The sequence below is a fragment of the Rhinolophus ferrumequinum genome, chromosome 17 (genome assembly GCF_004115265.2).
Source record: "Rhinolophus ferrumequinum isolate MPI-CBG mRhiFer1 chromosome 17, mRhiFer1_v1.p, whole genome shotgun sequence".
NCBI classification, from domain to species: Eukaryota; Metazoa; Chordata; class Mammalia; order Chiroptera; family Rhinolophidae; genus Rhinolophus; species Rhinolophus ferrumequinum.
The window spans coordinates 41,916,795-41,935,094 of NC_046300.1; the positions used below are offsets into that span (position 1 = coordinate 41,916,795).

Sequence of the window (18,300 nt, forward strand, 5' to 3'; positions counted from 1 at the left end):
TCCCCTCATCAAGACCCATGCTCCAAAGGAAGGATCTGAATCTCCAATAGTATTTAACTCAATGTAACAGTTGGGGGCAGTTGCGGGGTTCTTACCTGCAACGAGTGCCATAGGCGCAATAGCCCTTCTGATAGTATTTGCAGATGGTAGATGGCTTGCTGTTTGCCAAGTCATGTGAGAAGAGGCACTGGTTTCCTTCCCGACACACACCATGCATGAAATACCTGAAGAGACAGAGGCATAAAACTTTTAGAAGCACACTTTGCTTAATAAAATCACCATAATTTTGAACCTAGCATACAAATAACTATTATGCACATATTATGTATCAAGGCTCTATTAGGCACTGGGGATTTACATTATTTCCTTGATTCTAAGTGACTTTAGAAGTACCACAACTAATTCAATGACAGATTTTCCAGAAGAAAAATGATCCTATAAATTTCTATTTTAAGATATATCCTCTTGATTTGAGATATGTTACATATGTAAAATGTGAGCCTCATAATTAAGAATATATTCTCTGAAAAATTTCTCTCTCATGGAGCTCACAGAGTACGCTCATAATGGAGTCGAAAAGACCCGAGCCCAAGATCCAGCCCTGCCACGTATGAGCAAGTCAGAACCAACTTCCCTGGGCCTCGCTACCTTTATAAAGTGAAAATTACACTACCTACTTTCCTGCGTTGTGGTGAGGATCAAATTAGATAGTGTAGCACCAAAAGACATATATAATAATGTTCCACTGAACTGTTCAATTCTGGCCCTGATGGAATAACTGGGAAGCCTTCTCCTTCTGTCCAGCCCAAGCAGGGAGACCTGGTGGAACACTCAGAGCAAACAGTAAAGAGGCCACAGGCATGCCTTAGTGTTAAGGGTAAACAAGTCCTAAAGTAACAAGTATTTTAGATACACCCTAATAAAGCTTAAAAACAAGAAAAGAATCAATCTGATAGGAAATAACTTACTGTCAGCAAAAACACACTTTTTTCCCCCTTTTTTTTTTTAATTAGGTTCAGGTACACAAAACAAAGTAATAGTTAGACGTTTATCATTTATATCCCTCCCCCCATCCACTATCCCTCTGACATAGAAAAACACACTTTAATGCTCTTTGAAGGAAGACAATAAAATCCAAAAGCTCAAAAACACAATTTTTGGCATCCAATCAAAAATTACTAGACATGGTAAGAAGCAGGCAAATATGCTTTCTCCACAACCAGGAGAAAAATTGGTCAAGAGCAGAAATGACAGATATGGAAGCAGCAGACAAGTACTTCAAAACAGCTATTATAAATATGTTCAATATGCTGAAGGATTTAAAGGAAAACGTGAATATAGAGAGAAATGGAGGATATAAAAAGAGCCAAATGGAACTTCTAGAAATGAAAACTACAATATTTAAAATGAAAATTATACTGTATGAACTTAACAGTATATTAGACACTACAAAAAGAAATCTCAGAAAACTTGAAGATGGCAATAGAAACTATCCAAACTGGAGCACAGAGAGGATGAAAGAAAGAAGAGATTTTTGCTTCTAGCTATGAAGGAGTATGGAACTTGCCCTACAATGTAAAAAACTAGAAAACAGACCAAAATTTATGAAACAGCTGTTTTTCAGACATGGACAAAAGGCAACATAAGACTGGTCCTTGAGAGAAGGGAAACAAAGGAGATGAGTCCCAAGTTCAGCTTGGCCTCCTGCCTGCAGGCATATTATGGATCTTGGTGCAGAGAAGGGAACCCCAAGTAGAGCACAGTAACTGAGTTGCAGACACAGAGAATGGAGTTCAAGGAGGCTAATGGAACCTTTTTGAAGAGCTTGTAAATAGAATTACACATACATGATTAACTGACTTCTGATACAGGTGTCAAGGTAATTCAATGGGGGAAAGAACAGTCTTTTCAACAAATCATACTGGCAGGATCACGTGTTGCCTGCCCTTCACGGCCCTGGTGGCTGTGTCACATCTTTTCTCCTGCTGTGATCTGCACAGGAAGGACTCAGGGAGACCCAGGAGACCTAGAAATGGACTCAGTGGCCTTTGAGGATATGGCCGTGAACTTCATCCTTGGAGGAGTGGGCATCACTGGATCCTTAAGAGAAGGAACGCTATAGGCCTGTGATCCAGGAAACCTCGGGAACCTGGCCTCAACTGAGGGGGAAAAAAAGAAAAAAAAAGGGACGATCATGACAATGGAAATCAGTACAAAAACCAGAAAGAGAAAACTAAGAAGTCATATGGGAGACAGATTATTTGAGAGGAAAGTGGGTAGTCGATGTGAAGAAAACTTCAGCCTTAATTCCAAATCTCAATCTGAACAAGAAAACTTTTTGGAGTAAATGGGAATACAGTATGCGTGGAAATGTCTTTCTGCATCATTCGTCCCATAATATGTACATCAGATGTCAAACTGGACACGAGTCATACGAGTATCTGAATTATGGACAGAAGCCATAGAAATGTAATGTATGTGGGAGAGCCTTCAGTCATCCCGTGTTTTGAAAAATATTAAAGAAAACACGATAAGAGAACCTATAAGGAATGTGGGAAAACTTTTAATTCTTCAAATGGGCACAAGAGGTCTTTTAGAGGGATGTCCTAAAATTTAATTGTGATGGTTGTACAACTCTGTAAATTTACAAAAAATCTTTGAGTTGTGAATGAGTGAATTTTATGGTATGTATACTTCAATAAAGCTGTTAAAAAAAGAAAATTACAACAGAAGGGAGCTGTACTAAGTTAGTAGATATTATGTAAGGTACACAGTAACCAAATGTAATATTTAGTCCCAGATTAGATTCTGGTTTGGACAAACCAGATGCAAAAGCCATTTTTGGAACAAATTGGAAAATCTGAATATAGACTACGTATTAGATAAAATGAAAATTTATTGACATGGAAAGTTGAAGATTAACTTAAAAAAAATAGGTTATAAAACAGTATATATAGTAAAATGGAGCAGCTGCTATGGAAAACAATACAGCAGTTCCTTAAAAAATTAAAAATAGAATTACCATATAATCCAGGAATTTCACTTTTGGGTACATGCACAAGAGAACTGAAAACAAGAATGCAAGTATTTGTACATCCATGTTCATAGCAGCATTATTCACAGTAGCCAAAAGGTGGAAAACAACCCAAGTGTCCATGAACGGATGAATGAATAGACAAAATGTGGTCTATCCATACAATGAAATATTATTTCTCCTTGAAAAGGAAGGACATTCTGACACCTGTTACAACAAGGATGAACCTTCAGGACATTATGCTACGTGAAATAAGCCAGTCACAAAAAGACAAATACTGTGTTATATGAAGTCCCTAAAGTAGTGAAATCAGAGACAGAAAGTAGGATGGTGGTTGTCCGGGGACGGTGGGAGGGGGAACGGGGAGTTAACGGGAACAGTTTCAGTTTTGCAAGATGAAAAGGGTTCTGCAGATGGACGGTGGTGATGGCTGCACAGTGGATGTGCTTAATGCCACTGAGCTGTACACTTAAAAATGGTTAAGATGGTAAATGTGTGTTATGTATATTTACTACAATTAACTTTTTTTTTAAAAAGCACATACAATATGCTCTCATTTTGTTAAAAATTAATTTAAAAATATATATACACATAAGCATGTAATTTAAAAATACATATAAGCATTAAACAATCTGGAAATATACATAATAGCATGTTAAAGGTGGCAATCGATGGTACGGTTTATAATATGTTCATTTCATTTTTGCTGATCTGTATGTACTAACATTTCTACCATGAACTATACTAATTTTGTAATAATAAGTGGTTGTTTTAGTTTTAAGAAATTATAGGGTGCATTTTCTCAATATGTTGAGATTTTGCTTCCTGGCAATTGTCAGTTTGGCTCAAATAAACTCATAAGCTTTCTCTTAGGCTGGATGTTTTTTCATCAACATTACTTGGCACAGTCGGCAGGATTCCAAAGAAGCCCACCCAGGACCACCCTGCGGACCCGGGTTCGGTGCTAGGTACCAGCAGGGGCCCCCTGTGCTCCACCAGCTCCTTGCTTCGCATCGGGTGAACTTGGGAATGACTTACAGGAAGCCCTTATTGATAATGCTGCCTCTTATCTGAAAGATGAACAGGGACACTGTGAAGCTGGATATGCAGTAACTTCCATGTTCCAGAAGCTAGCTGCAGAAGAAGAAAAATGTGGCAACAAAAGGGGGGACCTCTGACCCCAAAAGATATAGCTTAGACCTAGTCAGAAACCAATCTTACCTACAGGGGCTCAGTTACCTACACTTCAACATGTACATTAGCAAACGCAGTGGGGTCTTGGAAAGATGATACCATGGAGTAAAGAATATTATTGGAAACCTTCTCATACTGTAGCTCACAAAGCGCATAACAGATGTTCTATGTGTCCAAAATGTAACCCTGGAAAATCACTTCAGAGGTCCCAAGGACATTTCCCACTTCCTTTAGGTCCATTTGAGGTATGGTAATTGGATTTTATCCAAATGCCACCATCTCAAGGATACAAATATGTGTTAATCATGATTTATATATTGTGTCACTGGGTTGAGGCATCCCCTTGCAGGAGAGTAACAGCCTTAAAGGCAGGTTATTAAAAAAATAAATAAATAAATTCCCAATTGGAGAATTCCCTGTGAGTTACATAGTGACTGAGGGACTCATTTCATTGGGCCAATAATGCAATCTATTTGTAATATTTGGCCTACCGCGTTTCCCCGAAAATAAGACCTAGCCAGACAATCAGCTCTAATGTGTCTTTTGGAGAAAAAAATTAATATAAAGCCCGGTATTATAATATAATACAATATAATATAATAAACTATAATATTAGACCCGGTCTTATAGTAAAATAAGACTGGGTCTTACATTAATTTTTGCTCCAAAAGACGCATTAGAGCTGATTGTCCAGCGAGGTCTGATTATTGGGGAAACATGGTATTTTACAGCATTTGTATTGTGCTTATAACCCCAGTCCTCTGGATTGGTGGAATGTACAAATGATACAATTAAAACTCAACTAGGGAAATTTTCAGAAGCTTTTAATCTCCCTTGGCAAAAAGCTCTCCGTAGAGTGCTTCTTCTCAACCTGAGATACACTTCTTTTGGTAAACACAGCCTTTCTCCTCATTAGTCATTGTTCACCCTATGCGAAGGGACATATGACACAACCTTAATAAAAGGAGAAATTCTACATTATTATCAAAGACTTACCAATTAACAATAGCTTAAAGAAATTAATAAATTAGTAACTGATTCACTTCAGTGTGCTCCCGGAAGGCGAAGCCTTCAAAGACCACAACTCAACCAGGAGATTTTGTCCATCGGACAAGACATCAATTAAAGACTGTCCAACCTCGTTGGAAGGGACTTATCAGTGGACATCAAAGACTCCTCAAGGATGAGAAGCCACCATCATCAGGAACAGACAGCTATCCCACGACATCGAGAAGGCCCTTATACCTACATAATTGATACTGAACTTAAAAAAAAAAAAGACCATTTGTTTGTCTTTACCTGCCTGCTAATAGCATTAGTCATGATAGTTATTCTTGTTCCTTAGGCTTTTCTCAAACCTGTACTTATATAGTCCAACTATTAATAATTGCTGAAGGTACATAAGATAACTTTTATATTATCAATAATACTATTTTTATGATTTTGAAATTTAGAAGGAATGTTATTGTAGAAAGAAGAAGAGATGTGTATGTGGGTATTTTTGAGAGAAATTAAAAGGAAGTAATTTGTTCTAGTAAGTTGATTATTTCTGAATGAGAAAAAGGAGACAAACTGAGAAGGGCAAGTAAAGTTGTAGAAAGTTAGTGGGAGAAAATATCAAGGAAGGAATTTTATGTATAAATTTTAGAACCCAATTGTGCTCATCCGCTAACTCAGCAAAGACTACTAACTTTATTAATTCAAATAGAAGCTGAAGTGGATGTATTTTTTTTTAAAGGCCCACTATAATAAGGCTGCTGAGGCACAGAAAATTTATTTATGAAATTCTTACTGTCCTCTAGAAATTTTTAGATGGTAATTTACGTCATTGTGTTCTTACAGCCTTGGCCCCTGTTAAACCTTAAAATTACAGTTCCGTTATACAACTAGCAGAAATCAGATTAAATGAATGACACTTGAGTGCTTCCAATGGAAAGTAGATAGGCCATATTAACATACCACCACCATCATCAGTAAATGGGAACCCATCTCATGGTTGATTGTGAAGAGGTACATGGTGTGCCCTCAAACTATAAGTAAATGTTATACTAGTGTAAAATACAGAAAAGACAGACAGGAAAACTTGGATCATGACAGCTTATAGGTTAGAAATGATCCAGTGATTTCTTTTTTTTTTTACTTAGTGAAGGCCCATAAGACCTGACTGCCTCCCATTTACCCAGCTTTCCTTGAGGAAAAAAAAAAAAAAAAAAACTCGGCCTTGACTGCCATGCAAACTTATGGTCTTGTCCCATCCCTAATGGTCCACCATTTCAGCAAGACCAATGATGACACCAAGGCTTCTTAGGAATGAGCTTTCCTACCATTGTGGGACCACATTATCTAACCCAAAAGTTGGTCTTCAGTGCATCCTTTGGATTGATATGACCAAAAGGGGGAAGTGTGAAAAAGGAGCCACACACTAAACCTGACAAGCTCAGGGGGGTCTGCATCGCAGGCCCTACAAACTCAGAGACCAAAACTAACCACATAGGATGGTCTGAACATAAAAATTCCTAACTAAAAGCAGGTCATGGCTGGTAGCCACGTGTTTGGCCTGTAGCTTCCTTGATAAATGTCAATCTTTACCTTAAGCGAGCCTGTCCATTGTTTTCTTTCATCTAAGATAATATGCCCTTGGAATGTCGAGTAATTAATTCCTTTTTCCAGAGCCCTCAAGGAACAAGGTGCCACACCCTAGCAGGAAACTACAGAACCCCTCATTGCTGTTCTTGGCCCTTGATTACCATCTCTATGTGCTATAAAATGCGAACTATTAATTGTAACGATCCTGTGCCCACCAACCTACTTTTCATCCAATCCCAGAGATTTCCCCACTTTGCTTTCTCCCACCCCCTTAATACACCACCAATGGATATCACGTAAGCCTCCTTCTTTGATTCTAATGTATAAAATAAGTTGCAAATCCGCCACTTTCCAGAGCATTTTCTCATTCTGTTGAGGTTTTGCTTCCTGGCAATTGTCATCAGTTTGGCTCAAATAAACTCTTACAAGCTTTTTTAAAAAAATTATAAATACTATCCAATACTGGTGAGGGTATGGTTAAAAAAAATACATAAAAAGCTCAGTACAGTACCTGTTACATAGTAGGTGCCCTTAGAAGTTCAGCTCTTATTAAAGTCGAGTAAAGAACACTGACAATCAAACTGACAGTAAAGAGTGACCTGTGTCTTACGACAATGTATGCAGAGTGCTGAGGGGCTCCAGGAGGACCACAAGAGGTAACGTGTCCATGGAGGTCATGCCCAAGCAGAGTCTGCAAAATGAAGGGGGTGCCAGTGGCTAAGAGGAGTGTGTGCCAGAAGAGTGGACAGCAAGAAAAAGGCAGAGAAGGGAGATACGGTGAGGGGGTGAGGGAAGCCTCCCGAGTGACCAGACTGGAGTACCATTATCCCAATTGTGCTCCAAGATACCCTGGTATCAGCAGAAATACTGATGAGTGCATCTCAAAATAAGGAATAAAAGGCTCACAGTCAAGTCAGCGTAGGAAACCACAAGTCTGGTCTTTCTCAGAGATTTACAACAGACAGCAGCAGAGGAAAGGTCCTGGGTGTCCCGTCATAAAGAAAACTGTTTACTCTTATTACACACATCCTTCCCATGCTCTTTTCAGAAAAAGCCACTTGAGCTGCAGGGTGAAGACAGAGTGGAGAGGGCTGAAAGTGAGGTGAGGAGTTTCTTCAGAGGTTGCTTTGTTAAGGAGATTCATCTGTGAACCATGTTGTAACTTATTTAGAAAGATATTATGGAAAACGTCAAACATACACAAACAGAAAGGTAGAATGAACTCTCAAGATATACCAGGACCAGCTTTCACATTATCAACTTACAACCAATCTGCATCCACCCTTTTCCCCATTTCCTGTATGATTTACACAATTTATCCGTTTTAAAGAGGGATAACTCACATACACCTTGAATGAAGAATTTTGTACAAGAACTCCGCCCACCCCAACAAGTACATTATAAGAAATATATGAAATGAAAAAAAAATTACAAAGGTCTAATAAACAGTACCATCAATATTGTCTAGCACTTTCACTTCTTTATCTCATTTAATCCTAACAATACTATGAAGAGTATTATTACTATGCCTATGAAACAAATAGAAAAGCTGAGGTTCAGAGAGGAATGATGACTTACAGACCTAATTGCCAGGTAGGGGACCCCAGCTCTGCTCTTCTCAGATAGCCCTGACCTTTCCCACCCAAATGACTTCCCTGTCACTGTGCCTTTGTCCATACTGTGGCCCCCATGTAAAACATTGTACCCCATCTTCTAGTGCACTGAATTGTTATAACCCACCTTCCTGAATGAGTCCTGACCGGCCCAAGAAACCTCCTCCCCCTCCAGCTCACAGCGCGATGTCCCTCCTCCAGCCACACAGACTCACTGGCGGCAGCTGCACACATGGTGCTTCCCAATCTGGGGCCCCTGCCCCAAGAGAGCTAGTGCTCATATCCATAGTGTCGGGAACATCTGGTCTCTATTGAAGAATGACTAGGAATAACTTAAGGAAGGCACATCTGGAACACTAAATGCCACTGAATGTAGAAAGCCTAAACCTAACCAATCATATGGTTCTGCCTGGAACTGGAAAAAGGCTTGACAGTAGAAGGCAGGGAATGGCCTCTAAGTTAGGTCAGGAAGTCCCAGGAGGCCCAGACTGCCCTTTCCAGAGAAAACGTACCAGACAACACAAGTGACAATTCATGCTGCACATCGCCCCCATAAGATGGGCCTGGGAGGCTGCCTCAGCTGGAAGTCATACAATTTGAAGACCTTCCAACCCTCCTTGCTCACCAAGCATACTTCTAACTTTTTTCACCTGTTCATTTCCTCCAAAGCAGAGGAAGTGTTGACCAGGCCCACCTGACAGCTTTTCTCCCAGGGAAATGATAAAAGGGTCTTCTAATTTTGACGTCAGTCTCTCCTGAGTTTGGCTACCATGAGCCACCTTTAAGTACACCGACACAACTAAATCTCTGAGTCTACAAAGATCAGAACTGGATCCTGTGACTTAGGTGACTGTATCGAGGTGCTGTCCTATAGTCTTTTCTAGGAAATCAGTTAGGCTTTTCCCAGGTAACACCTCCTTGTGGGTTTTCCTCTAGATCAGAGACGTACAGTAACTTAGTGTAAGTCTGCTGTAGGTGAAAGAAGAAAGAAAGGAAAACGGAAGGAAGGAAACAGCACAGAACCTAACAGACTAAGGGGTATTCTTTGATAGAAACTTAAGAGTCTGGTCAAGATGGCAGAGTAGGTAAATGCTGTGCTTACCTCCTCCCATAACCACATCAAAATTTCAACTAAATTATGGAACAACTATTATTGAGAACCACCTGAAAACTAGCTGAACAGAAATCCTATAACTAAGGATATAAAGAAGATACAATGAAACTGGTAGACGGGGTGGAGATGCAGGACAAGCAGGCTCCACACCCATGATGCAATGGTTAAGAAATGGGAGGGATACCTTGGCTGCGGAGGTCCCCCTTGAGGAGCGAGGGGTCCCAGCCCTACAGACTTGCTTGCTCACAAAACTCACTCACTCAAAGCCCCAGAACAAGGTCAGCAGCTCATAAAGCACCAGGGACATACAGAAGGAACTAAACTGACTAGCTTCAGGGCGAGGGCTGGAGGGGCAGGGGTCAGGGCAGCTCTCTATGGGGATGGACGCACTGGCAGGTGCCGTTGTTCCTTTGTTGAGTTTCCCCCCCCACCCAGCTGGCTCGGCACAGGTGGACCAAATCTGTGCTCTCCACTAACCTGGCTAACATTGTTCATCCTGCCCTGGTGGTTACCTGAGACCCCGCCTCACCCAACTCACGTACCCAGCCTGAGCCATTTCCAGCATATTTTCCACATAAGCAGTTGGCCTCATCTTGTATTGTGGACTTTCTTAGCTTCTCTCAAAGATCCACAACCCGCAAACAAGCAATGGGTGGCCTTGGCATGCCCTGTACCTCTTTCTAAGCAGTGCCAAGCCTGGCACAAGTGGCAACTGGTCTTAATTTGCATCGTTTTAACTCCCATCAGGTGGCCCTAAGCCTGGCATAAGCAGTAGCCAGTATTGGCTTGGAAAGTAGCTGCAACTAAGTGGCCACAGGCCTAACTCAAGTGGAAATAAACAGCAGATAATTTTGTAGCTCCTACTTGGTGGCCCCAAGCCCGACACAAGCAGTGGCTGACCTTGGCCTGCACTGGAGTCCCTCCCAAGAGGCAGGCTTCAGAACCAACATACCTGGTGGCCTACTTCAGACCACACCAGAGCACCACTCAACCAGTTTCACAAATGACACACCTGAAGGGAGCCCACTAAAGTGACTCCTGCTCTGTGAGATCAGACCCTGCACAACAGCTTGTCCACTGTAGTCACGGCCAACCCACATAACCAGTCAGTTTGAGGGTCAACCCCACTCACAGATGTGCTGTAAGAGATCGTTAGCATGAGAACTGCTATCTTAAGGTCAGGGTTAACAGCCCCTAGCCTGAAACAACATAATTGTAAATTCCAGGATGTGGGCAGTTGCAGCATGGAGACTAGAAGTCCTGTAGCTAATCTTATACTCCTTGAAGCTATGCAAGTCCTGTAGCTTATCTTATACTCCTGGTCTCCTTGTCCTGTAGTTAATCTTATACTCTTTGAAGCTATGTAAGTCCTGTAGTTTATCTTGTACTCTCTGAAGCTATGGAAAGCCTTGAAAATGCTATATAAACCCTTGGCTTTAAGTGTTTGGGGTCCTTGTTAAAAACCCGCTGCGTCGGGCGGAGACTCGGACCCCAGCTAGCTGGAAATAAACTTCGCTGTGTGACTTGCATTATCGTGTGTGTCCTCTGTCTGTCTGAGGGGTGGACGATTCCAGACCTTAACAGTGCCAACAGTAATCAAGACTCAGCTATAAGAGGAGGGCACATACAATCCACACAAGGGACACCCCTGGAGCACCAGGCTCAGGTGACCAGGGAAACTGTGCCACTGGGCCCCACAGGACACCTACTACATAAAGCCACTCTGCCAAAACTGGGAGATGTAACAGAGTTAGTAAACAGAAATAAACACAAGGAGTCAGTCCAGATGAGCAGATAAAGAAACATATCCCAAATTAAAGAACAGGACAAAACTCCCGAAAAAGAACTAAACAAAATGGAGACAAGCGATCTACCAGACACAGAATTCAAAATACTGGTTATAAAGATGCTCAATGAATTAAGGTAAGAAAGATGAACTCAGTAAGACATTCAACAAAGAGATAGAAAACATAAAAAAGGAGATGAAAAACATAAAAAAGAACCACTCAGAAAAGAAGAATAACTAAACGAAGACTACATTAGAGGGAATCAACAGCAGATTAGATGAAGCAGAGGATGGAATCAGCGATCTAGAAGACATGTTAATGGAAAACACCCAACTGGAACAGCAAAAAGGAAAAAGAACTTAAAAAAAAAATGAGGACAGTTTAAGGAACTTCTGGGACAACATCAAGCATTACAACATTGACATTATAGAGGTACCAGAAGAAAAAAACAGAGAGTAAGGGATTAAAAACCTATTTGAAGAAATAATGAATGAAAACTTCCCTAACCTGCTGAAGGAAACAGATATACAAATCCAGGAAGTCCATCACCCAATCAAGATGAACCTAAAGAGGCCCATAGCAAGACACATCATAATTAAAATACCCAAGGTTAAAGACAAAGAGAAACTCTTTAAAGTAGCAAAAGAAAGTCAGTTACTTACATACAAGGGAGCTCAAATAAGACTGTCAGCTGATTTCTCAACAGAAACTTTGCAGGCCCAAAGCGACTGGCAAGAAATATTTAAACTGACAAAGAGCAAACACCTACACCAAGATAACTCAACTCAGCAAGGCTAGCATTTAAAATTGAAGGATAGATAAAGAGTTTCTCAAAGAAGAAAAAGCTAAAAGAGTTCACCACCTCTAAACCAGTATTACGAGAAATGTTAAAGGTAATTCAAGAAGATAAAAAAATATGAATTAAAAAAATAGGGAAAAAAATTCTCACCGACAAAGGCAAACAGTTAAAAACAATGGATCGACCAAGTATAAAGCTAGTAAAAATGTTAAACAGCAAAAGTAAGAAAATCATGAGTAATTACTACAATAAGTTAAGGGATACATAGGAATACACATGCACAAAAGTAAAAAATGACAAAAAACATAAATGTGGAGGAGGTGAATAAAAATTGTAGTGTTTTTAGAATGTGTTCGAACTTAAGTGACCATCAACTTAAAATAGACTGCTATAAGCATAGGTTGGTATGAAGCACATGGTAACCACAAACAAAAATCTACACGATATATACAAGAAACAAACAGAAAGGAATCCAAACATAACACTATAGAAAGCTATCAATATACAAGAGAAGAGAGCAAGAGAATAAGGAACAGAGAAGAACTACAAAAACAATCAGAAAACAATAAAATGGCAATAACTACATACCTATCAATAGTTACTTTAAATGTAAACGGACTAGATACTCCAATCAAAAGACGGAGGACGGCTGAATGGATAAAAAAACAAGACTCATACATCTGCTGCCTATAACAGACCCACTTCAGATCAAAAGACATACAAAACTGAGAGATGGAAAACATATTTCATGCAAATGGAAGGGAAAAAGAGCTGGGGTAGCAATACTTACATTAGACAAACTTTAAAACAAAGGCTGTTACAAGAGACACAGAAGGGCATTTCATAATGATAAAGGGATCAATCCAACAAGAGGATATAACCCTTGTAAACATTTTGCACTAAAACAAATAATACTAAAACTTACACAGAACCACAAAAGACCTGATATAGCCAAAGCAATCTTGAGAAAGAAAAGTCGGAGGTATCATGCTACTTGATATCAAACCATACTACAAGGCCATAGTAATCAAAACAGCATGGTATTAGCATAAAAGCAGACACGGAACAGAATAGAGCCCAGAAATAAACTTATGCCTATATGGTCAATTAATCTTTGACAAAGAAAACAAGAAAATACAACAGGAAAACAGTCTCTTCAATAAATGGTGTTGGGAAAACTGGACAGACACATGCAAAAAATGAAAGTAGACCATTTTCTTACACTATATACAAGGATAAACTCAAAATGAACTAAAGACTTAAATGTAAGACCTGAACCGTAAAACTCCTAGAAGAAAACATAGGCAGTAAAGTTTTTGACATTGGCCTTAGCATTATTATTATTTTTTGGACATGTCTCCTTGGGCAAGGGAAACAATAGAAAAATAAATAGGACTACATCAAACTAAAAAGTTTTTGCACAGTGAAGGAAACCATCAACAAAATGAAAAGACAACCTACAGAATGGGAAAAGATATTTGTCAATGATACATCTGATAAGGGGTTAATATCCAAAATATATAAGGAACTCATACAACTCAACACCAAAACAAAAAAACAATCCGATTAAAAAATGGGTGGACATAAATAGCCATTTCTCCAAAGAGGACATACAGATGGCCAAAAGACATATGAAAAGATGCTCAACATCACTAATAAGGGAAATGCACATTAAAACCACAATGAGATTTCACCTCTCACCTGTCAGATTGGCTATCATCAATAAAACAACAAATGTGTTACTGAGGATGTAGAGAAAAGGGAACTCTAGTTCACTGTTGGTGGGATTGTAAATTGGTGCAGCCACTGTGAAAAACAGTATGGAGGTTTCTTAAAAAAATTTATAAGTAGAATTACCATATGACAGTAATTCCACCTCTGGGTATTTATCTGAAAAAATCCAAAACACTAATTTGAAAAGATATATGCACCCCTACGTTCACTGCAGCATTATTTACATTTAGCCAAATATGGAAGCAATCTAAGTGTCCACAGACACAGGAATGGATTAAAGATGATGTGGTGTATACATATATATAATGGAATATTACTCAGCCATAAAGAACGAAATCTTGCCACTTGCGACAACACAGCATGGATAGACCTAGAGCGTATTATGCTAAGTGAAATAGTCAGAGAAAGAAAAATACCATATGAGTTCATATATGGAATCTAAAAAATAAAATAAATGAACACACAAAACAAAAACAAACTCATAGCTACAGAGACCAGATTGATGGTTGCCAGATAGGAAGGGGTGGGGAAGGGAATGGGTGAAAAAGGTGAAAGAATTAAGAAGTACAAAAAAAAGTTATAAAAATAGTTATGGGATGTAAAGTACAGCATAGGGAATTATAGTCAATAATATTTTAATAGCTATGTATGGTGTCAGATGGATACTAGACTTATCAGAGTGGTCACTTTGTAAGGTATATAAATGTGTAATCATTATGTTGTATGACTGAAACTAATATAATATTGTACACCAACTGTAATTAAAAATAAGAAAAAAAAAAGGAAACGAGAAACTTGAAAAAAAGGCCTATACCAAAGGGATCGTTATTCACAATACTGATATTAAGTATGCAGAAAAGAGCTATTTAACACAGCAAGTCTGAGCCTGCTATCTTTAGAAAGTCCTGCTTATAGGGCTGGTGGGCCCCTGTCTAGTGTCTGGAACTTGGCTTGTAAACTGTTCTCTACACTGATATAAAATTTCCCCAAGTGCTTATCCTAACACATCGTAAATGCTCCAAGATAATTTGTTTTATTATCTAATCTCTTAACTAACCCTGTTGGTTAGGCATTATTACCACCCCAATTTTACAGATGAGGAAATTGTGGCACAGGCGTTATTGGGATTAGAATCCAGAACTGCCCAACCCTGGAGCTCAAGTTCTTCCTACCACTTACTGGCTGCCATGTTTTGTGACTTCCAAAAAAAAATCAAAAGCTCTAGGCTTGACTTTCTCAGGAAACTGGAATTCTGGGTCTTACGCTAGTAATAGTAGTAATAAGACAAAATGATTTTTATCACATGAGGCGGTCAAAGAAACTGGTTATCAAGCTGTAACAAAGGCCTGCACGAGGGCTTTAACACAGATTGGAAGACACAGGAGACGGTTAGGAAGAAGAATCAGCAAAAATGATCCCCAGATGGAGATAATGGATACAGCGGCCTGTGAAGGAATCAGGCGAGGTGACTGACAGCACAACGCTGAGCCGCCATTCTTGTCATTCCAGGCAATAAACATAGAGTGTCTTTGTCAGTAAGTCTGGAAATCGCAGCATTTCACATCCATTTCTTGGAGAGACATAATGTGAATCAGAACGGAAGCAAAACTAACGTTATGTCTTGCTGTCATTCAGAACAAGCATATACATCACACTCCACAGTCAGGAAAACAAACCAAAAAACCCAAAAAACCTGTTTAGGTTTGGTTCCCCCAAATAAATCATACCTTGAACACTTCCTTTAAGTCACTAATGTTTGCAGATAAGACTTTAGTGAGTAAGATAATAAAGTGAGAAAAGCTATTCCACCATGAAACACACTAATGTAAACTTGTACTCTTGGTAATATTGCAGTTTTTTTCATTTAAATATGCGTTGTTTTTATTTGGCCAGGCAGTCCTCATGAGCACTGACTCCTTCATACCCCTTGCAAGTGAACTTCTTTCACTTTTATACGTTTTTGTATGTGTTTGCCTTTCACATGAGCATATTAAAAGCTTAGAAAATTCCTGCAGTAAAGAAACCTTCATTCAGCATTTCCCAAACTTAGTTGGAGGCCATACAGTCTCCAAGAAAACGGACTTGGATGCCACAGCTCTGCCACTTGGAAGCTGAATGCCATTGGGCAATCACTTCAATGCTGAGGCTCAGTTTCACGATCTATGGAACAGTCCTGGTTGTTGGATTACAAGCAATGTGGCTGGTAGAGCAACTCAAAGAGCACCTAGCAAATTGTAAGCCCCAACCCGCCCCTCCATATACAAAATCAGTTAGTACTTAACCAGCTCTCTTCCCAACATTCCAACCCACTCTTAGTCTATATGCAACAACACCTTGCAGGGTGCTCCTGCAGTGAGATGTGAAGTTTGGGGCAAGTCTCAAGTCTTTCTGAGCATGAGATTTCTTTATCTGTAAAATTAGATACTATATAGAGTTGAGATTCAATTATAAAGCATTATATAAATGTGCACTGTTTTGTGGACCCATCTTAGGAGCAGTAGCCAGAATCTGCTACAGTCCACAATGACAAAGAAACTACTTCAACAGGAGTGTAAAAAATATATATATGTATACACCCCCCCCCCCCCCCCCACACACACACACACGCTTTAAATAGAGCCAGAGCTGCCACCCCAGATGTACTGCCTTGGCCATCTTAAGCCTCAGGACCTTTGGAATGTTAAAACAGGACAAGATAACCTTTATTGGGCCTGAAGCAACATTGTGCCCCAAAGAAACTGTTTGCAAGGATAACAAGAAAGGAGGTATTATGACTAAGGGACTTAAAATTAAAAACACTCTTTAGAATTAGCATCACTGTGTTAGCTAACTGCATCAACAGAAATGCCTTCTTTCTAGATGTAATTGTTCCCTTTCCCTTTCTCCTAAATATCCGTTGCCTGTTTCCTAATAGAACACTATTTAGGTTTCTGCCTGAATCAGTGCTTCCCAAATAGCCATTCTTTTTTAAAAAATCTCAAATAAATGCTTAATGCCTCTCACTCTGAAAGACCTTTTAATTTTAGGGTAACGGGAAACTTTATACAAATAAAACACACACACAAACGTCTTCACAAAATACCTTCTAGTGCAAGTCTTTCCTATAGACACTAAGTGCAAATCTCTGACAAATGCTTAACATAAGCCACCCGGGTCTTACATAAATCGAGTGAACTGTTAATATACACTAATGTTAACAGAAAATTTTTACATAGTCACTTCTCAATTATTCATACTCATGAAAAGCATAACATAAATGATACTTCAACTGTTCATTACATAATCAAACTAACAACTGGGTTTTTTTCAAGCAATGTTTCCCACCTAAGTTTTACTGAAACCAATTATTAAAATAAAATGTGTACTTTGCCAGTATTAGTTTAATCAGACTAGGATCCCAATACTGGTAAGCCACTAGCTTACCAAGGAACGAGGGTGTTATACAACCAAGCTATTTCTATTTCACAGGAGCAGTCACAGCGCAGTCATTCGGTTCTGAATTTTCTACAACCATCCATCCATCACCATTGTATTTCTCCACGTAAATGGGTGGATAAGAGTATCACTTAACCTCTTTCAGTCTGTTACCTGCACTGTAAAAATGGGAATTATGTCTGCCTCGTAGTGTTATTGTGAAGTCTAGAAACAATGAATATAAAGGACTTGGAAATATACAGGGCACTTCAACTTGCAGTAAATCCTATCTGCCGTTATTTTCTGCACAACTGCTTACTTGCTAGCTCTCTGTAAGTTTAAGCTGCTTCGGGGGTTCTTCAAACTCGCAAGAAAGGAAGGCCGCGTTGGGGGCCTCAGCTTCTGCGAGGCCCTTATCACCGATTAACAACCTACTCCTGTGCTGCATCTCCACTGCTAAATGACCTCTTAGTATCCCCTTACTCAACTCCAAATCTCCTTTTCCAGCTAAACTTAAAGCTCCAAGAGCCCTTGTCCTAGGGCGCCAGCACCGTGCACGGCCCTGGCTACCACGTCCTTCCAACCCACGAGGGTCATGCTTCAAACTCGCGGGACAGCTCCCGCGCTGGCCTCAGCCCGGGCCTCGTTCACCACACACCGCCACACATCGCCACGCACCGGCCGGGCCCGGGCCGCAGCGCTACCTGGGCCTTGAAAAGCCCAACTGCGAACGGCTGAGCAACTTTACACGAATCCGCACCAGCCTCAGTTTCCTTGGCTGCAAGACTGGGGCAAACCGACCGCCTTGGGCCCCGGGGAGGGACCCCAAATGTCCCGGCGCTCCTGGACTCCGCGGAGCCGCGTACTAACCTGCAAGTGACCTGCTTGGTGCTCATGGTGGTCAGGTTGGAGGGCCGTGGTCGCGCCGCCGCCTCTAGCTATCTCTGTCGCCGCCTCGATCTGGCCTTGCCCCGCTCAGCACGGCCGCGTCACGCCGGCGCACACCGCCCCTCTTGTGTGGCACA

The 18,300-nt window shown here is 40.2% G+C and overlaps 1 protein-coding gene across 1 annotated transcript in view; it reads right to left on the bottom strand.

Moving 5' to 3' along the window:
* The window catches only part of MKRN2 (makorin ring finger protein 2), a 32,333-nt gene extending 14,033 nt beyond the window's left edge, over nucleotides 1–18,300 (bottom strand). Inside the window, exons 1-2 of the mRNA XM_033133136.1 lie at nucleotides 18,146–18,300; nucleotides 96–224 (exon numbers count right to left, since the gene is read on the bottom strand). Of these exons, the coding sequence (XP_032989027.1) occupies nucleotides 96–224; nucleotides 18,146–18,171 (155 nt within the window). The 5' untranslated portion in view covers nucleotides 18,172–18,300. The remainder of the gene's footprint in view (nucleotides 1–95; nucleotides 225–18,145) is intronic.